The 21,400-nt window shown below is 37.0% G+C and overlaps 5 protein-coding genes across 5 annotated transcripts; all 5 read right to left on the bottom strand.

The window, feature by feature from the left end:
- Window positions 1-1,267: 1,267 nt before the first annotated feature.
- Window positions 1,268-3,784, bottom strand: PHYBLDRAFT_134195 (hypothetical protein). The gene is made up of 8 exons (XM_018429630.1): window positions 3,699-3,784; window positions 3,587-3,649; window positions 3,544-3,548; window positions 3,108-3,375; window positions 2,730-3,009; window positions 2,029-2,565; window positions 1,672-1,936; window positions 1,268-1,575 (listed from the first exon to the last, which is right to left on the bottom strand). Exons 1-8 carry the CDS (start codon window positions 3,752-3,754, stop codon window positions 1,436-1,438), a joined length of 1,614 nt encoding a protein of 537 aa, XP_018290317.1. The 5' UTR covers window positions 3,755-3,784; the 3' UTR covers window positions 1,268-1,435.
- On the bottom strand, window positions 3,759-6,083 carry PHYBLDRAFT_125429 (hypothetical protein). Its single transcript, XM_018429041.1, has 5 exons — window positions 5,923-6,083; window positions 5,728-5,858; window positions 5,476-5,604; window positions 5,106-5,327; window positions 3,759-4,972 (listed from the first exon to the last, which is right to left on the bottom strand). The coding sequence occupies exons 1-5, from the start codon at window positions 6,008-6,010 to the stop codon at window positions 4,271-4,273; spliced, it is 1,272 nt and encodes a 423-aa protein (XP_018290318.1). The 5' UTR covers window positions 6,011-6,083; the 3' UTR covers window positions 3,759-4,270.
- Window positions 6,084-7,318: 1,235 nt separating this feature from the next.
- On the bottom strand, window positions 7,319-10,755 carry PHYBLDRAFT_146483 (hypothetical protein; the record flags this gene model as incomplete). Its single annotated transcript, XM_018431658.1, has 13 exons — window positions 7,319-7,438; window positions 7,544-7,597; window positions 7,676-7,700; window positions 7,772-8,424; window positions 8,516-8,686; window positions 8,772-9,149; window positions 9,235-9,399; window positions 9,498-9,587; window positions 9,667-9,914; window positions 10,007-10,045; window positions 10,145-10,234; window positions 10,362-10,631; window positions 10,722-10,755. 13 exons carry the CDS (start codon window positions 10,753-10,755, stop codon window positions 7,319-7,321), a joined length of 2,337 nt encoding a protein of 778 aa, XP_018290319.1.
- A 1,984-nt stretch (window positions 10,756-12,739) lies between these two features.
- PHYBLDRAFT_146484 (hypothetical protein) lies at window positions 12,740-13,993 on the bottom strand (the record flags this gene model as incomplete). The annotated part of the gene is made up of 1 exon (XM_018431659.1): window positions 12,740-13,993. One exon carries the CDS (start codon window positions 13,991-13,993, stop codon window positions 12,740-12,742), a length of 1,254 nt encoding a protein of 417 aa, XP_018290320.1.
- Window positions 13,994-15,059: 1,066 nt separating this feature from the next.
- Window positions 15,060-16,722, bottom strand: PHYBLDRAFT_98632 (hypothetical protein; the record flags this gene model as incomplete). Its single annotated transcript, XM_018444064.1, has 5 exons — window positions 15,060-15,441; window positions 15,512-15,837; window positions 15,929-16,021; window positions 16,132-16,430; window positions 16,482-16,722. Coding segments are annotated over 5 exons (1,341 nt in total), but the record flags the coding sequence as incomplete, so codon positions are not given.
- Between the last annotated feature and the right edge of the window lie 4,678 nt (window positions 16,723-21,400).

Raw genomic sequence — 21,400 nt, forward strand, 5'->3', positions numbered from 1 at the left:
TTTTGAACTTTATTTTACCTTTAAAAATTACACTATAACCTTTTTAACTAAGTATTATCCTCTTGAAGTAGTACTAGTTTTTTTGTAGTATGTTAAGCTACCTAGAGAACCCGACGAGCTGACCGTAGGAACAAATTTCTCGCCTTCTTGATCTTTTGTACTTGGAGGTGACGGTATGTACTGGTGAATGACCAAGTTCTTTCTGTTTCTTCTTGTAGTTTTGTTTGATTTATTTGGTACCATAGTTGGTTAGATATTTATAAATGTATGACAGTAATAAAGATTGTGATTTGTAAAAAAAATTTGATGTATGAAATAGAAAAAAGTTGATTTATTATGAGTTTTATACCCAAGACTTGGAATGTTATGTTATTATTTTATTACATGACAAACATAATGACTTTTAGAGAGAATTAATTGATATTTCACCCTGATATTTTAGTATATTTTAGCTAAGAGTCTTATAATTGATTTTATGCAAGGAGTATTGAAAATTAATTATTGTATATGTCTTCATGAATTTGTAGGATAAGGTTCTCGCTATTCGACTAAATTAAGTCGAAGTAGAGAACTTAGGCTTATCAAAAATGGAAGTTGTAGTCGGTATAAGAAAATATATACTCCGATAAGCCTAAGTCGAAGTATAAGCTTAATCGACTCTGTTAACAAGCTCTCTAATATATTCAATTAGTAGCCCTAAATTTAGATTTGGCTATAAAAAGTAGTAATTAGTCATAAATACACTATATCAATAGCCAGTTATGCAGAAGATTATGAGTTGTCATTACACACTTTTGGACTCGATCTTGTTGGATATTTTTACTATTTATTGGCCTTATGTGTATCATGGTTTTGTCTTTATTTCACATATATATCACCAGAAAGTCAAAAAAGGTAAAATGCAATAGAAAATAAAGAATTTTACATTCATGCCTACCTTTTTCTCCAAAGATATAAAGACATTAAGAGCGGCATGTGTAGCTAAAATACTTTAATAAAAAAAACAAAAAAAAACCCCAATTTTGCTCTTCACCAGGGTAGGAGGGAATCATCGAGGAAATTGACAAATTTTCTAAAATAAGGATATACTAAACGACCATAGTCTATAAAGTTCATTTTCTATAGCCAAAATGAAACAGATCATTAAGAAGCATATGCTGAATAACAATGGGGATCTTTATATGACATGGTTCAATTCCCTCGACAATTTCCTCTATGTATTTCTTCCTGTGCTGGCAAACAGCATTTCTGAATACGCTAACAATTAAAAATGGCTAAAGTCTTTTATGTATTAATAATATTATTATCATTATTATTATAATAAGCACAGACAAATTATCTTTAATTTTATACAACTTTAACCAGTAGAAAAATAAAGAACGTCTTCAGGCCTTCCTTGGAACTTTTTTTTTGTATTTTGTATTTTGGATCTATTCTACATCTTTGCACCCATAAAGGCACCCACTTTTACAGCCTGTCGAACACCCAAATCCAACATGATTTCTTCTGATCCACCTGGGATAGCAAAGGCCCGCACTTCACGGTACAACCTTTCAACCTTTTCTCCCTGACCACCTAAACACACACACACATACATACAAAAAAAAAGATTAAGTTAATCACTGGCTAAATTATTTATCCCCATCTTTGTTGTACTAGTTTGTTAATTACCTCTGGTGTAAGCCAAACCACCAAAGATTTGTGCAGCCTCACGAGCACAGTACTCGAATGTCTGGGTAGATTGAGCCTTGCAGAGTGCAATGGGCCCACCCAATCGAATAGGCTGAATCTCTTCAGGCATGTGCATGCTCTGATATATGAGGATTTCTAGCCATGCATGGGTGGCTTCGACCTGTCTGATCATGTGGGCAAACTTGTTACGAATAACAGGATGGTCAACCAATAATTTTCCAAATGTCTTGCGCTTGTGGGCATACTAAAAGAAAATCATAACAATTTTTTGTTTTAAGAGATTGTGTAAACCAGATAATAGTAAAAGAGTGAGCCTTAGTTATCATAATCACAAACCTTGAGAGACTCTTCAATGCAGACACGGGCAAAGCGGTTGGCCTGGACTACGATACCAAGACGTTCGCTGTTGAAGTTGTACATGATGTACTTGAATCCCTTATTCTCCTGACCAATCAGGTTGGCCTTGGGAACCTTGACGTCCTCAAAAGTGATGTAGGCTGTACCAGAAGGCCAGACACCCGAGCAGTTCATCTGGCGCGTGGTGATACCAGGCATGCCGCGTTCCAGGAGAAGGAACGAAATGCCACCAAAGCCAGGCTCGCCTGTACGACAGGCTACAGTGAAATAGTCTGCAAATACACCATTTGTAATCCATTTCTTTTCGCCGTTGACCAGGTAATGGTCACCCATATCCTTGGCTTCTGTCTGCAGTCCAGCGACGTCCGAACCACCGCTTGGTTCAGTAATAGCCAAGCAGATGAATTTTTCACCGGACATGCATCCAGGAACAACTTTTTCCTGAAGGTACTTTGAGCCAAAATGAATTACTGGTGGTAAGCCAATACCAAGACCACCCATCAGACCCCAGGTTACCTAAGAAGAATAAGAAGAAGAAGATGATGTGCTTTGAGTATCTTACATTACATTATATTAGATTTCTTTTCTTTTCTTTCACTCTCTTTATTGTAACAGCATATCTATTACTATAGTAAAGCTGTGTATGCATATATGTATATATGTATATATAAAACACTTACACCACCAGATCCACAACGAGATAGCTCATCCATTACAATCAAGCGGTGGAAAGCATCGAATTTTTCAGGCTCGATGCCACCTGGCAAACGGAACGTGATGAACTCTGGGGGAACAACTCCACAGCAACTGGCAAGAAGACCTGCCTTGGCTACCTTGCCAAAAACCTCGGCAGGGATCTTCTTGGCCTCGTCCCAAACATGGGTAAATGGCATAATCTCCTTTTCCACAAAGGCACGGACTTCCTTCCGGACCTTGCGGTGACTCTCATTGTAAAAGGGACTATAGAGTATTATTAGTATTATTATTTTTAAAAAAAAGTTTCTTAGTTAAAGTTTATTATCAAACGAATGTTTTTTTTTTCTTTTTTTTTTTCATACCTGTACCAGTCCTGGTACCACATTGGATCACCAAAAGGAACCATGTCACCAAAAGGAATACCGACAGTCAAAGGACCACGCTCGATCTCTTCAGATTCTTCTTCGTTGGAACGCTCTTCTTCGATAGCCAACTGAGCATCTTCGGCAGTTCCGACGTGTCCGATCAAGAGTTCAGGACCAAACTTCTGAAGGACCGAAGGACTGTGGAAGGATTGGAACTGCTTAGTGGCGTCTTTGCCGGATGCCTTGAGAAGAACCTTTTTTCCTCCTATAGGGATTAGTTAATACACATGGTACTTGTAACTAGTTATCTCCCATTTTTTAAGAAATAATAATAATAATAATAATAATAATAATGGAAAGCTTCAGTCGTAGCTTTAGCCGTAGCTGTAGCTGTAGCCGTAGCCGTAGCCGTAGCCGTAGCCAGAACTGCAACCAGAACTGTAGTTGTAGCTGTAGCTGTAGCTGTAGCTGTAGACATGCCTGGATGATCATCAAGGAAGCCAGAAACATCGTAAATCTTGTTCTCGATAATGACCCAGCTACATAGTATGTTACAAAGACGTGTGTGTGATAATGGGGTTAAAGTACCAGTCATTAGCAGCAGTGTGCTTGGCTACTTCTTCAAGTGTGTAGAACTTTGACATGATTGTGAATGCAAGTTGAGATTTTTATATAAAAATATAAAGTATGAGAGTAGGGAAGAGAAGTAAAGGAAAAGGGATATTTTGAATTTTGAATTTTAATGGAGAAACAAAAGAAAGTGCATACACATGGGCAAGTGCATATAGAGAATTGGTGGATGTTTGAATGAGTGAGTGAATGAATGAATGAATGTGGATGCGTGCGTTGGTGATTTAGTAAGAAGGTCTAAGAATTCACGTGAAGCATATGATAAAACTTCGCATCAATATCCTCCCACCCACAAACTTACACACACACACACACACACACACAGGGATTCCCCTCATTTTTTTTTGTTTTTTGTTTTTTTTGTGTGCGTGTGTTTGACCTAACCCAAAGGGTCGAATCAGAAAACAGGAAGCCTAAAAATTACCCCACCTTTTGCAATGTTACACTTGCCCACACTTGTACACACATATATACACGCGTGCGCGCACATACATACATACACGTATATATATATATATATATATATTTATTTAATCTTTGGTGACGTCGTGGATGGCCTCAGCAAGGTACTTTACGTTGTCGGACGAGATACCAGCCATGGAGATACGACCATCGCGAGTGAGGTAGATGTGCCAGTCCTCCTTGATCTTGTCGACCTGCTCAGGGGTCATGCCAGAGTAGCAGAACATGCCGATCTGGTTTGTGATGTGGTTCCAGTTCTTCTTGGAGCCAAAGTCGTTCTCAAGGTGACCACGGAGCTTGTTGCGCATGGTAATGATACGGTCAGCCATGACCTTGACTTCGCCGAGCCACTCCTCCTTGAGCTCGGGGGTGTTGAGAACAGTGCTGACGAGACGGGCACCGTGGATAGGGGGGTTGGAGTACATGGGGCGGATGATGATCTTCAGCTGAGACTCGACGCGAGCACGCTCTTCCTGATCGGCGCAGACAACCGAGAAGGAGCCGACACGCTCACCGTAGAGACCCATGTTCTTGGCAAAGGACTGAGCCAAGACAACGGAGTGGCCCTCATCGACGAACTTGCGCAGAGCGTAAGCGTCACGGTTGCAGTCACCGGAAGCGAAACCCTGGTAGGCCATATCGAAGAACACAAAGTGATCGCGCTCCTTGACTACCTTTGAGATCTCGTCCCACTGAGCGGGAGTAGGATCGACACCGGTGGGGTTGTGGGCACAGGCGTGGAGGAGGAGGATGGTGTTCTTGGGAGCTTTCTATAGATTGTTTAGATTATTTGTTGGTTCCGAATACGTGTGTATTTATATGCATAAATGCATGTATGTACCCACGCACACAAAGAAAGAAAGGAAACAGAATAGAGAAATACTATAACATAACAACACTTACGTGGAAGTCTTCGAGCATGCCATCGATGTTGAGACCGTTGGTCTGCTTGTCAAAGTAAGAGTACTTCTCAAGAGTCAAACCGCTGTGCTCCATGATGGGGATATGGTTACCCCAGGTAGGGTTAGGGACCAAAATGTTCTTGGAGTGAGGGTAGAACTTGCTAAGGAAAGCAGCACCAATACGGAGGGCACCAGTACCGGAGATAGACTGGGTGATGGCCAACTATAATCACAATACAAAAAGGTTACTAACATTACTTCTTCTTTGGATAAAAACCAATCCCTTCTCTCCCCCTCTTTTTCTCCCACGAATTGAATAAAAGACTAGTGTATCATTAGCTCTTTTTTTTTAATTTTTTTTATTTTTTTACCTTGTTCTCGGTGATGGCTGGGCTGTTGTCACCATAAGCGAGACGACCGGCAGCAGCAGTGAAATCGGGGAGACCCATGATACCAGCGTACTCCTTGTCCATGTTGCTGTTAATCAACTTGTGCTCGGCCTATATGATAAAAGATTGTTATTTAAATTTTGCTGGAGTTTCCTTGTAATTTCCCTTGTTTTCCCGCAGACTAAATAAAATGTTTCCCTTATTTCTCTCTTATACATATACATATATTCTTACCTTCTTGACGGAGGAGAGGACGTAGGGCTTACCAGCATCATCACGGTAAGCACCGACACCCAAGTTCATCTTCTTGACATTGGTGTTCTTCTTAAAAGCCTCGGTAACACCCAAGATAGCATCAGGGGGACCTGTATAGAGTATAAGAAATGGAATCCCGGGATAACCTTCATATTGTAAGATATATTTATTTACCCTGAGGGACGTTGGTCCAGGTAGAGACAAGTGCGCGCTGGGCGAGACGGGTGGGCTTGACGTTAGCGCGAGTGATTGCCGAGAGCATTTTAGATAGACAGAGATATATAAAATATCAAAATAAGAAAAAGCAAGAAAGAAAGCAAAAGGAAATAAAAAAGCCGGGAAACGTGTTATATGTGGGATAAGGGCCAGAATAGTATAAATAGTATATAAATTGAATTTTGATCCTTTGAGGTTACACACCCTTTGAAGGGCTGGTGAGTCAGTGAGTATCGATCAACTAGGACTGTGGTAGACTCGGATGAACCAGGAAGACAAAGCCGTCTTTTTCTTGTCTCATTTGTTTCTCAGCAAAAAACAATAATAAAAATAATAACAATAATTGAGAGCAAGCTATTTTATTTTATTTTATTTTAGTATCAAAATCGATTGAACAGCGTCATGATATTCAAAAAGAAAAGGAAAGAAAAATAAGAAAGAGAATTTCAATGTATTTAAGTTAAAGAAGTATAGACTCCAAGTGTTTTGGATTTTCGGTATTAGTCAAAAGAAGAATAAGAAGAATATACAGACACAAAGAAGTCGAGTAGAATAAGATTTCACATGACAAATTGACGGGCTGGAAAAAGACAACATTTTATTTTATATTCTAATATAAAAACTTTTTTTTTTCTCCTTTTCTTTTGGGATCATGTTTAAACTCCTACTGTATGAATAAAAAAAAATTATCGGCCAATTAAAACAATATGAGTATTTTCTTAAAGGATTTTTTTTTAACTATATTTCCCAGGCAAGGAAATTATCCTTATTTGTCTCCATATGATCCCAAAAAGAATAGCCTTGAGACTAAAACAAAAGAAGCTAAATGAAAAGCATAACAAAAATATAAAGAAGTACAATATCCAACAATTAATCTTTTGGTCAATTTTTGGAAAAAGGTGCAATGAACACTCGTTTGGAAGGGAAGTTCAAGGCTAGTTTTCCTTATTCTAATAGATAAATCAATTTTAAAACTGTCGTATGCATAAAAATTCCTTTCTGCAGCTGTCAGTCAATAATTGCGGGAAATGCGCAGAAAGCGCAAACAGTGCAATACAGGCAATGACACCAAATACTCTTATCCACATAAAGCTCTAGTCAAGCCAAGTGTATAAAGATATACATATATATATATATTATAGTTTTAGATTAGAAGATACAGTAAAAGAAATTGAAAAAGAAAGAGGTAGAAAACTTTGGCAATTCCAAGGTTCCTTTCTAAAATTGTACAGATAAGTTTATGGAAGGCTATATACCCATATATGTATGTATATGTATGTACGTGAGCGTGTGTATGAGTAAGGATGTGTATGTATGTATGTGTGTGTGTGTGTGTGTGTGTGTGTAAAAGATATCATCTTCTGAGTCGTAGTAAAAAGGCATTTTTGCTCAAAACACTGTCAGAAGGAAGATATTTGTCGTAAAAATTGACAATAAACTCTTCTGGTTTAAAGCCGAATTTCTGGTACAAGATCTGTAAAGATACTAGATTTTAGTCCCGAGAGATCATGCTTTTTTTTTCAAAAAAAAAAAAGGGGGGGGGGGGGGGGGGGGGGGGGGCTCTAGCCATACTGCTTACCATAGCATTGTTGTTGGCCGAAACATGGAGTGTGATGTCCTTACTAATAGCAGTCTATAATAACCACAAGATGTATGTATTAGAATCAAGCCAATTAAATCTTGATTATTTTATCATTGCTTTATAAATTACCTGGAAAAGATGGTACAGCATAAACCTAGAAAATTGTTTTCATTTTAGTTAATAATAAAAACTAGTGATACATATGATTATCTAAGCTTGGCTTACTGTCCAATTCCAGCACTCTCCCAGCCCGGAAGAACAGCAATATATGTAATGTATGCCTCAGGTGTCATAAACGCACACCCAATCACACATCGTTTGTAGAGTGCAATCACACTGAATTCAGGGAATAGCAAAGACTCGGAAACGTCAATGCCCTCCCAAAAGCATCTAGACAGCATAGCATTTGCTTGTTCCAGATGCTGTCTTTGGAAATAGACATAATCAATACTTGAGTTCTCCTCGACCTGGTTGGTTATCTGCTCTCGGCGTGGTATTGGCCGGCCAGAACACGTCTTTATCTGCCAGAGCATTTGCATCCGTGCCGGTTTACTTTCAAAATCACGCCGAATGTAAGGACGGAGCTTGCGTCCATTCCAGAGAGACAGCCACGGTTCATCGCGTGTCAAGGTTGCGTGCTGACGGGGCTGCCCATACAGGCGTGATGCAAATGAAGACACATATGGTGTTGAGGTCAGGTTTTCTAAGCTAGAGGCCGAAGACGAAAGTAGTGAGTCTGGATTTTGAGAGGTCAGTTGATTTATCGCCGGTTTGACATGAGAGTTTTTGGACATCGGTTCCAATTCAAGTTTCTGACGGATATGTTGAGCAACATGATTATCGATATCAAAAATCTTGAGGCCAAGATTACGTTTCAACTAAAGAAAGTAAAGTTAAATAAAGCAAAGCAAAGCAAGTACCCAAGAATCATAGTATATATATATATACAGTAATAAAACTTATATGTACCCTTCTAACACCAAGCTTTCGACGATATCTAGCAGCATTGGCTGGTAATTTTCGAGCAGAATTTTCTAGTTTTTGAAATAATATCCATTCTTCGTGCTGGGATAATACAGAAGGTGTTGGTGGAATGCGAGGGGTTGCGTTTACATCGGTCTCTTTCTTGTGATCATGCTTCTAGTAATAACAGAAAAATGATAATATCTGGTAAATGAAAACAATAACTATAACAGTTCCACCTAGTACACGCAATGGAGCTTACATCTTCTCTAGTTTGAGAATTAGAGGTGTGTTGGATGTCGATGATTTGTGTGTTGGCTAGGTTTTCGGAAGGGGGACTTTGAATAGGTTCAGGAAGGTTAGGTTTAGGTGTGCTAGGCTTGGGTGTGATGGGGGTTGTGGTGGTGGGATTTGGTGTGGTAGGATTTGATGCGATGGGATTTGATGTGTGAGTGTCGACAATATCATCAGGTTTGGCGTCAGAGACCTTGGTGTTATTTTTGGCTGGAAGGAAATACTTTTGGATACAGTTGTTTTCGGCAGGTTTCCTTTCATTAGTATGCTTCTGGAGATTTTCTTGAATTTGAGGAGGTTCAGGAGTTGGTATAACATTTGGTGTGGAAATCGGCTGGAATCCTTCCTATAAATTTAACCCATCCAACATCAATAAATATGTGCTTAGACATACATACATATATAAGACGGGAAAGGAAGCTGATACATACATATATTTTGTTTGGATTTGTAGCGTCGATTTCTGAAACAGGTGGTTCTTCTGGGATATACCTTGGCTCTTCAACTTCTTCTTTTACGTGTGTAACCCATGTTTCTGTAGCCTTATCTTTGTCTTGTGGACTGATGGGTGTAGGTTTTTCTTGATCCTTTAATGGCTATACATATATTATTAATACATGTCAACCAATAAATATAGATATATAGATATAGATATATATATATATATATAGGATACAAGATTTGTGAAGTTTACCTTTTCGTCTTCTTCCGAAAATAAATCAGAGTCAGAAGAGATATCGGATAAAGAGCTGAGGTCAAAAATATCTTCCTCTTCTTCTTCTTCCTATTAAAGTCATCAATCGATTTTTAAATAAACATTGATCAACTCTCTCGACAGTGAATTTATTTCCATGGTTACATACTTTAGGGGTCAATAGCGGAGGTTCTTTATATTCTTCTTTGATTTTCGGAAGTTCATTAGTACGCTGGGATTTTGATACTGGGGCTTTGCCGTTTTCTGGCCCCTCTGACCCAGACGGGTGAGCAATTGACGAGGTTCTTCGGCGTAGTATGCGATCCGTTGACGGTTCTTCGACTTCGGTTTCGTTACGAGCACGCTTCAAGGGTTTTTTGAGATTTGGTTTCATTTTCACAACCTTTGGTTTTGTTTCTATAGTTTTCAAAATAAAACAAAATGAAGTACCCTAATGAATAAGTAATAGTAATAGTAATAGTAGTATTGATAACATTAAAAATGTATACCTTGCCCAGGAGGCTCTTCTTTTTTCAAGGTCCACCAGGCTACATATACACATACAGATATATATATATATATATATATATATTGAAAATAAATTAATTCTTCTTCTTCCTTCTGCTTTTCTCGTCTTAATTAGTTACCGCTCTGGTGAAATTTTTCGAATCCAGATTGAAATATGTTGCTGTGAGTTGATAATACACTGGCAATTGTATTGTGCCAGGTCAAAGATCCTATCATAAGGATTATAGCATATGGATCGTATTTTTTTAAAAAAAATATCATAATAATCGAATATTAGAAAACTTCTTGTGAAAATGATGAGAGCACAGAATTCAAAATAAAATATGTAAGCTTTACGTTGTTTGTCCGGTGCAAGATAATGCCAATGGTCTTCAATAAACGCACAGACGTCTTCTTTCCATCGAAAGAATTTGTGATCACGATCCTTTATTTTAGTGGCCTCGATTCCCTGCCTTCGCATAAGGTTGTAAATCACCAGATGGACAATAGTCATCCAGCTCATATTTTGCCGTTCATATTCCTCTTCTCCTTGTGTGCAAACTGCACATCGAAACCGTAAAAATCTATCTCCAAATAATAATGGACCAGGTGCACCAATAATGCAATCTGACAGGATATATTGTATTATATAATATATATATGTTACAGAAGTAAAGAAAAAGAAGAGTCACGATAAGACGTTGAATGAATTGATACCAGCCATAAAGGTAAGATCAGCACAAACCTTCATGAAAGAATTGTTGGCATGTTTCGCATTGTAGCATGGGTTTGTCACTGAAAATGACAAGTACTATTAGTTTATTGAAAGAAAGAAAAGAAAAAAAAGACAATGTAATAATGGTGTTAACTATGCCATTTATTTATTTAACTTATAAAAAAAGAAAGAACAAGTGGGAATGTCGCTCACTCTGTAAATGGACCACCACAGTAACAATAGGTGTTCTGGTCATTCCGGCGATGAGCCGGATCCCACGTTAATGTATTGAGCTAAATGCGGCGCACCTCTTTTTTCTTTAGTAAAATATATCACATGTAAATAGATCATTTGACTGCCTACATTGTATGGAAACTGATTCACCATCACTACACAGTTGGATTCTTTATTGCAAGGAAGCAGTCAAAGGCCTCCATATATTTTCGATGCTGTATTTTTTTTCCCATTATGATTTGCGCCATTTGAAAAATGAGATTTTTTACATTAAAAAAAAAGAAGAAAAAATCCCAAAAAAAATCCCAAAAAAATGCAAAGTAAAGTAAAGTAAAGCAAAAGAATATTTTAATGGATAGAATAATAATAAGAGAATGTCCATATAAGAATTTTTGAAATTCATACAAAAAATAAGGTCTTAATATTTAACCAATCTATATATTTACCAATAAATAATAGACTAGATCATTAAGGGGAGTGGAAGAGAAAGAAAGAGAGAGAGAGCAAAGGATTTCTTTTAAAAGGCTTTATTAATTTAGATAGATCGAACATTTGCTTCAATTTCGCTAACAGCTCTTAATAACTGTTGTTTCTGTTATTGGCTTCATCATATGACCTTTAGTCGAGTCTCTGTGTATGTTTATGTGTTTAGGGAATGTTCAAAGGGAGCTTATGAGTATAATAAAGAAAACAAAAAAAAGGCGATTTTAGCGAATTGTTGCAAGTTTTCTAGGGCTTAAAATGTTTTATAGTTGAATTTTAATTAAGTACCAATTTTTCTCTCTTTTATATGTATCCCATTTTGTATGTCATCGTGTTTTTGCAGTCAATGCAAAACATCTTTTTCCCAATTTCTTCAACCTAGTACAAGAATTGAAGACAATAAGATTATTCAAATCTAATAGCTTACCATTCGGTAACAAACCCCCCTTCTGAACCCGGGTTACATCTTATTTCAAAACAGTGTCTACAAAGATCCCAAGAAATCTTATAAATAGCTCTTAGGGTGATATTAAATTCTCATTATTTTGGTTTTTAAAAAAGTATGAATCAGATATAGAAAGGCAACACAGAAAAGGTGTATACTTTTTGATAAAAAAGAATCAATTAAGCAAGATACACGCCTTCATCAATATCATAGTATTTAGAGAACAGCTGTTTTTTAAATAAAAAAAAAGAAGAGAAAAAATAGTACATAGCAATAGATACATGTATATTATATAAATCAGTACTTCTTCTTTGCATACTTGAGTTGTTTTGATCAATAAAAACCGTAAAATTCCAATATAAAACATCATGCATTTGTTGAACCAATCATAAAGAGAATACAAATACCTAAAAAAGGTATAATTGGCATATCTAGAATATTTTATTGGACTATATGCAAAGTAATCTTAAATTTCATGAATATTATTCGCTATAAATAATTTTAATTTACTAAAATTTGATATGCTATTGGCATACTTTATAACTCCGTAGTTGTAGTAGGAAATACACGGATTTGTGAAAGATATACAAGACCGTATATTTACTACGATTTCAGAGTTATAAAGCCTACCATTTACTACAGTGATATATAGGTACATTTAAAGGTTGGTGGCTTTTGATTGTATTTATAAATATAATTAATGGATATTAAAATAAAAGTAATACTATTATTGTCTTGTTGTCGTTGTGTAAAGAAAGTATTTTCTTTTCTTGGATTCTTTTTTTTTGCTCTTAGCTATTGGCCCAGTAGAATATTAATAATAAGTCAAGGATAAAGCTTATAAAAAAACCAATGCTTCTAAATGGGCTGCCACCAACTGTACTGAATTCCTGCGCTGTACCACAATATCATAGCTACAACAACTCCTATCAATGCAAGTGATATAAAACTCATAATGCGGTTCCACCTTCGAAACATGGATAATTCTTTCAAGTACTGAGATCGCCAAATGAATTCCTGGGAACGGCTGTATTGGGATTTTGATGGAACAAGTGTGGTAGAAGACACCGTTCTTGCGACTACCGGGCGATCTGGTGTACCCGGCTCATCCAACCACAGCAGACGAGAAGCCGTTCGACCATTGGCCAGCATTGATGGATGGACAACCAGTAATGTAGGTAGGGGGTATATAGGAGAAGTTGTGGGTGAAGTTGTGGCGTTAGTGTTGGTGTTGGTATTAGTGTTCGTAACATTCACAAGTCGTTTGATTTCTTCAGTTTTGCTTCCTACTAGGAAGCCACCTATCCACCAGCAAGGAAAGAAGAGAAACCCAAAAAGGAACATGAGAGACTGTACGTGAAACACTGGGATAGGTCCACTAAAATACGTAGGAGACATTGAAACCCATGATGAAGGCTGCTGGGACAACTGTTCGATGTCGTAAGGATGACAATAATCTGGTAAAGTCGGTAGGCGGCTCTGTCTTGGATTTGAATTTTCGAGATTGGTACGTGTCGACGCAGATGTGAGGGAAGAGATTGTAGCAATGGTGTTTCTGAAGAATGACAGACGAGTAGATGCCGCTGGACGAGCAGATTCTGTGGGAATTAATAAGGCATTCGATGTTTCAAATGCTATTAGAGCTGAGTCTATACTGCCAGGATCAGGAGATCTCTCAGGAAGACGAAAGAAGCTAAACGTGGCAGGTCTGCGTGTAGGTGTATAGCGAGGTGCGGGTGTCAAGGGCTGACTGCACAGGGTCAATTCACTCTGTATTGAATGGCGTCGTTCTTTGCATTTTTTCCACGTCCTCGGCTGAGTATCCCATTGGGTTTGGCAGGAAAAGTATGTTTCCATAGAGAGATTTCTAGTATGACGGCTCTTATGGTCGGTTGTCTGGGGTAACTCGTGCAGAATATCCCATCCTTTGGCCGAGGTTCGATGAAGACATTCTGATGCACGATAGGAGCGCCGAGGGTAATACGTGTATCGACGTTGGAGGATCTGAGAGCGGGTTCGAGACCACCGGATAGTCCGAGTAAAGGGAAAACAGCCGACTGAATGTCTTCTTGTCTTCTTGTTTGGACCGAGATATGGTGTTGTAGATGGCATAATTAAAGGCAGTAATTGATATAGAAGGTAAGTAAAGATGAAACTATTAAAGCAGGATATAAAAAGGTTTGCAAGGTCGATGATTTATTGTGTGTATTGTATAAGAGGATAATATGTGAGGCATTCTTCTACCTAATATGTCCATTTTTTGACAGTGTATGGTGGTGCAGGAGGAAAAGGAGAAGAAATCTCAATTTCTTGATGGTTAAATAAAATAAAATAAATTCATATATAATGCATTTAGTCTATTTTGAATCTTGATTGATTATCTTAGCTCTCTTTTATATACATATATACATATATATCTTCCCTTCTTCCTTTATTAAAGCAGAGGTTAAAGAAGCATGTGCTCAAGAAGCTTATATTATTAATTGCAATAATAATTTCCAATAATTAATAAAAAGAATTAAATTATAAAATATTAATAAGTCACTAGATCAGAAAGTACTAATGACTGATGATAATATAATTAGTTGCTTAGAATAACTTCCTTCTTGATCTTCAGTCTCGCGCTATTTTTCTGGAATAATTCATGTGCAAGGAGTAAAATGGGTAGTTTACCCCCTCCTTTCTTCATTTGAATTTTTAGCTATTTGCCGTTAAACCCTTATTTTTAACATTACATATACCCCAGTTTATCATTCCACAGCATTAAATACGCTTTTTATAAGTATGAGCTCAATTCAATAAGCTCAAGAATGACTAAACGCACACACAGATATATATATATATATATATGTCTGTCTCTCGCTTCCTATCACTTTTTGTTTTGCTTTTAGAAACCATTATGAATGATATAGAGAAACTTTGACTGATAATTGAAACAACATATACATCTGTATACAAGTATATATGCGTATAATTATGTTTTATATATATGTATGTATATACGCATATACGCATATAAGTACTCACATACAACGCACAACGCACAAACCAAAGATATCCAAGTGCCCGTATATTAAGCATAATCTTCTTCTTCTCTCTTTCTTTCTTTCTTACTTCCCTTTTTTAGTAATATCCAACGTGAGCTTATGAAACACTACTCTCTTCCCTCTTCTTCTCCAGTTCCGTCTACCACTTGGCTTCCGACATCCAAAAATCCATACTCGGAACAGACCTGAATTACCATCTCAGCATCCTCAACCTTCATTTTCTCGAGCACCTTGTTCACCTTGTCGAGATCAGCTGTGGCAAGCGCTTTTCTGAATTCTTCGGGAAGGGCTTCAAATACTTCATAGACTCCCTTGTCTTCTTCGTTATTAGGGTCCGGAATGCGCACGGTCAATTCGGATCCATCGCTCATCGGCTGCAGCTGAATAGTCTCAACTGGAGCCTCATTCTCCCTTTCTTCAAGAATCTCTGCACATCTGTTCACAATGCGCTCATATGTCTTCTTGACATCGTCACCAAACATGTTACGGGGCTGTGCGTTGGGACCGTTCATTCTAAAATCAAAATCAAAATCATGGGAATTAAGTCGAGTTTATACATATATATACTCTTTCTTTCTTTTACCTCATAAAAAAGAGATTGACACCATCTTTACCAAGGTTTCCACAGTATTGAAGAGTCAGTGACTGGGTAACACAATTCTTAGCATACTCTGTACGTCCCTTGAGCTGTGCAGTAAATGCTTCTGCGAGAATTTGGTCTGAGATTGTTTCGTTGACAATTTCAGGGTTGGCACTGATGTACTTGAAACTAGGGCCAAATCCACTAAGCTTTGAAAAGGCTTCTGCCTTTGGTGATAGCTCAATATCCTTATCATCCTCATCATCTGCGTCTTCGTCCTCTTCATCTCCTTCATAACCAGATTGTGTGCTAGTAGAGTTTGCAGGAGTCTATACAAATAAAATTAGTAACCAGATTCACCCCCCTAAGAGTATATGTGTGCGTGTATTTGTTCTTGGCAGACATAGTATTTATACTTACAAGATCCTTTAATTGTGCACTAGGGTTCAAGGTTTCAATGACCTTTTCCTTTTTCTTTTCCTTGGGAGCAGAGGACGACTTTGTGTTGAGGATCTTTATTTGTTTTTGTATTAAAAATAAAAATAAAATAAAATCAAATAAAATAAATACATGATACATCTTTTTCCATTTTTATTTTATATAATATATACAAAATCACTTACTGTACGGTTTGCAGTTTCTTTAAACATGTTTTCGCTAGTGAGCTTCTTGTCAGCTTCCTTGTGCAGTGCTGCGAGCTCCTTTGAGGAAGCTTGGATGTTTGTGTTGGTAGCCTCGAGAGTCTGTTGTAACTGGCCGGAAACAACCTTTCTGACATGAGCAGGGGAATGGTTCTTGAGACCACCCTCGATTTGATCCATCATCATCACAAACACTTGGTCAGGCCCAATATTGTCGGGCATCTTTCCATTTCCATTCGGGTTGGGAATTGTCGGTCTAAAGTCGCCCTTCTTGGCTTCTTCTTTGGCAGAGTCTCTTAATTTGGCCAGCTCGGTCAATACGCCACGAATACCTTCCTCATCTGATCCTTTTTGAAGAGTACCATTGAGGGCTTCCAGGCGAGCAGCTAAGCGCTTTTGCTGGGCAATCAAAAACTCGAGGTGTTCTATCTTTGCCTTTCTCTCGGCGCGTTCGTGGTGGATAGACTCTTGCTTCCACTTGATCATCGAACGCTTGTCAACGTTGGGATGGCACTCAATGTCAGAGTCATCCGATAGTTCGAGATTGTCCCACTTGCTATAATCTAAAGGCATGATGATGATGATAGAATAGGTATTATTATAATATTGTAATAAAAAAATATAATAAAAAAAAGAGGTTTAAAAAATAAAACTGACAATGAAGATGGAATCCCTTAAAGGTAAGAATCATGCACGTCACATAGGTAGATTTAAACACAAAACAGAACAGAACAGAATAGAACAGAATAAGAAAAAGAATAATGGTGTTCGCTAACATAAGGGTCGAAATCACCTAGGAATGGAGCAAAGTGGAGGCTTACAATTGTAGCCAGTCTCTCCCTTTATATTTGCCTTATTTAACTGATCTTCATCACATTTTTCAGAAGAGCAAATGTCAAAAAGAAGATTTGACGTTATGTTGGAGATTATTTTAATCCTAATATAGTTTATACAGTTGTTTCTACTCGAGATTGAATTGATTTGGATTTTTCTTTTCAAAAGAGTATTTTGAGATACCACGCTTATTTGTGTGTGAGCCTCGAAATACTCGCCTAAAACAAAACTCCAAATCGTCTCGGTCTCGAGTATAGACACTCTAATGGTTATATCCCAGTTACTTGATTTCTACTGTACTATAATCATCTTCTTTTACTCATTATCTTATAATATTGCATCTATAAAAGGCAAAATGTTCAATAACAATTTTAAAAAAGAAGATGCATGGAATTATTAGTGAATAAAAAACGAAACAGCACAGTGTCACGGATTAAATATCATTCTCAAATGTAGCTACAATTTGGCTATGTGTGCGTGTTTTTTTTATATAACTACTACCTTTTAAATTTCTTGGATTTTAGTATTTTTGAAATTACCCTTATTACATAGTTATTAAACACAGTAGACTGTTTTGAAAAGAAGAAAAACCAAAATGTCTTTTAGAACATTTAGCTATGTAAGAGCATCTCCAGCAGTTTCTACACACGAACTCTATACAACCAAATTAGGAAGTAATTGTATAGAATTTAGAGAAAACCGCCTCCAGCAGTTTCTACATAAGATTCTACACAACCAAAAACGGACTTGCGATCTTAATTTTTCAAGTCAAATTCTACACATCTATAGAATAGAGACCTTCGGGCACTCAGATTTGCGGTCAAGCGAATAAACTCAGTCCCTTAGAAAGGAAAAGAAGCGTAACACTAGCACCACTATACTACAAATTTGATTAAGGTTTGGTGGAATTTTCGTCAAACTTTATTCAAATTAGAGAAGGGGACAACGTAGCACTGTAGAAAAAAATCTACGAGTATTTTTTGATACTCGTAACTTTCTGTCCAAAACTCGTAACTTGAAAAGGTCCGACACGCACTACTAAGTTTAGTATGTTTTAAGCCTATTTTAGTATTCTGAGGCTGACATTAAAATATGATTGTTTTGCTTTTAGGCCAGAAGGCCGTTTTAGATGAATATAGTATGTGAAACTGCTTATCAGACTGCAAAACTGGGAAAGGGACAAACATGGCCTACAGATTACTTATATTTTTAATCTAAACTTAAAGAAGCCTTTGCCACCAAAAAGTAATGATTGTGATTACTTTTTAATGCATTGTTGTTTTTTTATTTTGTAAAAGTCTTTTTTAATTCTTCTTTTTCACAAGGTCTAAATTATTAAAGGTCTCTAAAAATAACACACTTAATAACTATGAAGGCTAGTATTAATAAAATACGAATCAGCAAAGTTGACAAAAGAAAGTAACTTGAGAAGAATTGACAGAAAAATATCTGCATCAAGTACAATTTGGTTGTCAAGATTGCTCGCATGCTCATTAGAGATCTCGGTAGATTTCGAGAATCTCAGAGAATCTGTCTTCTGTTTTTTCAAAAGTAGGAATCAGGCATAACAATGTTAACACAAAGCAGGTTTATACTCTTTGATTAAAAGAATCAATTAAGAAATATACATGCCTTCATCAATATCATAGTACTTAGAAAATAGCTTTTTTTTAGATAAAGCAATGTAAAAAGTATCACATAAAAATAGATATATGTATATTATTTAATGAATGTATAGCTTAAGCTGTTACTAAATATCATAAAAATTAGTACTTCTTCTTTACATACTTCTTTATGTTTAACTTGTATTATTTTGATCAATAAAAATCATAAAATTCCAATATAAAACATCATGCATTTGTTGAACCAATCATAAAGAGAATACAGCTACATAAAAAAGGTATAGATTTACCATATTTAGAATATTTGATTGGATTATATGCAAAATAATATAAAATCCCATAAATAGTATTTGACAAAAAGTAAAACTAATAGGCTAACACAGGCGTGCTATTGGCCATAAAAGTTACAAGGTCGGAGGTATAAATCTTGCCATTTCCTATAGTGAAAGTTTAAAACTGTCGTCTTATGCGGTTGAATATTTTGCAGCTTCTTTCCAAATGTTAGAGGTTGATCACTGTTAATACACTCGCGATCAAAAACGTTTCGACCCCCGCAAAAAAAAGGTTAAAAAATCATAAAAAAATAAAAATAAAAACATTGTTTTCTCCAAATATTATTAATCGAATCCAACATGCAAGACACAAATTCATCAGAAAACACCCACGGATCACATGAAAAGACTGATCCCTATAAATACGGATGCATCATGTACATGCATTTAGCAAATTACGGGGCAACCCAGATTTCATTGGTGGTTGGCATGAGTCTGTCAACCGTCAAGTACATCATTAAGAGAGTGGATGAGACATAATCGCCTGAGCCAAGAAAAGGGTTCAGACGACCTAGAAAGATTGACGAGAGGACAGAAAGACACCTTGTCCAAATAGTTTGTAAGGACCCCTTTGCCTCACTTTCTTGGCTAAGGGCTTCCCTAAAGAACATGGAGGTATTTATCTGTAGAAAGACAATAATTAGTTGTCTGAAGCGTTTGGGCTTCGGATCATATATCGCAGCTCACAAGCCAGCTTTAACCGAAAGCCACAAGAAAAGAAGGCCGGAATGGGCCTGTGAGCACGTCAATTGGATGGAGGACCAGTGGAGAGGTATAGTGTGATCAGATGAATCACAGTCCACAGTTGAGGGTAATTATGGAGGAGCTAGGGCAATCAGGAAAGTCGGTGAAAGGTGGAAGGAAGAAAATATCATCGAAGGAACCAAGTGTGGGGAGGGTAATGTGATGATCTGGAGCTGTTTCTGGGCCGGTGGTTTCGGCCCTTTGGTGTCCCTAGATGGTAGCGTAAACCAAGACCAATACGTAAACACTTTGGCTCAGAACTTCCTCCCTTGGCTCCAACATCTTTTATGGGAACAGAACAGGAGCTTCGTGTTCCACGAGGACAACGCCAGCTGTCATACTGGGTCGTATTCGAGGTGGTGGAAAGATAGCCATGAGATCCGAGGTTTTGACTACTGGCCCGCTCAAAGCCCAGATCTCAACCCCATCAAGCATTTCTGGTGGACTCTCGAGAGGCGCATGAGTGACGAGAGGACCAGTATTAACAACGTTGAAGATTTGAAGGTCGTAATGCAACGAGAGTGGCAAAGGATAGGTCTCAAACTTGCATCAACTTTGGCCGGCAGCATGCAGCATCGATGTCAGGCTGTGATTGAGGTCAAAGGAGGTCATACGAAATATTGATCTTTTATTTTTTTTTATATTTCAATAATAAACATATATATAATATTTTATTTGAAGTTTGAAGGCTTCAGCTATTATTAATGATGAGCAGTTGCATGTTGAATACATGCCATGATTTCTCTCATCCATTTTTTGGGCTCAGAGGTCGAAACGTTTTTGATTGTGGCTGTAGATGTAAGGACTTGTTCTCGTAAAGAATTAAATTGCTTTCTGTATAACGACGCGGCAAAAAAAAAGAGGTTCTTTGAGTCTGCGATAGACGTATGCTTTAGAAGCGACAGTTTTTAGTACTTCTTCAGTGATAAGAGATTCTTTCTCAATTTCTGTTTGAAGAAAGTGAAGCCATTTGAAATACGTATGAGGCTGGGCATACAAGGTATTTGATTCAGAATTTACTGGCTGATAGCGAGACCACAACATATTGGTGTTTCTGGTAATTTCCTTGAGAACATCTGTCTTTTCAATAGATAACAGTCATGGCTATTTTTTTCATTAGTTTCTGGCTGTAAATATAATAGGAAATTGACTTTTTTTTTTGGTTCACTATTAACCTACGACAATAAAATTCAGAGGTCTTGCAGGCGAAGATTTTCAGAAAATAACTTATGCTTCTTTTCATCAGTAATATATACGTTTGATACTTATTCTTTAAAGCCTATTCTTTTGCTGAATTCTCGGATGAGCTATCTTGTTTGCGTTTCATGTTTTTGCCACAAGCTTTGAAAAGGAATGCTAATTTCTAATAAATAATACAAAAAAAAAGAAAAGAAAGGTTGAAGGACAAAATTTCGCATTTTGATTAATTATGATGGTGCTCTGCCTTCAATTAGAATTCTAAGCTACTGATATATTGCTCTCTTGGTGGCAATAAGAGATTTGTAAAGCGTATTTTTTAAAAGTTACTAACCATTATGAGCGGATCTTCTTTTCAAATAAACAGTACAGAAAAGTATTCTTAGGTTGTCAACTTATTAAACATTTTGGCACTATTTTATATATATATATATAAAAAGCTTTTGAAAAAAATTATCCCAAAAATGCATTTTATTTTTTCGAATTGGACGCCTTACAAATGTGTTTTACTGTATTTCTGTC

Source organism: Phycomyces blakesleeanus (assembly GCF_001638985.1).
Source record: "Phycomyces blakesleeanus NRRL 1555(-) unplaced genomic scaffold PHYBLscaffold_13, whole genome shotgun sequence".
Classification (NCBI taxonomy): domain Eukaryota; kingdom Fungi; phylum Mucoromycota; class Mucoromycetes; order Mucorales; family Phycomycetaceae; genus Phycomyces; species Phycomyces blakesleeanus.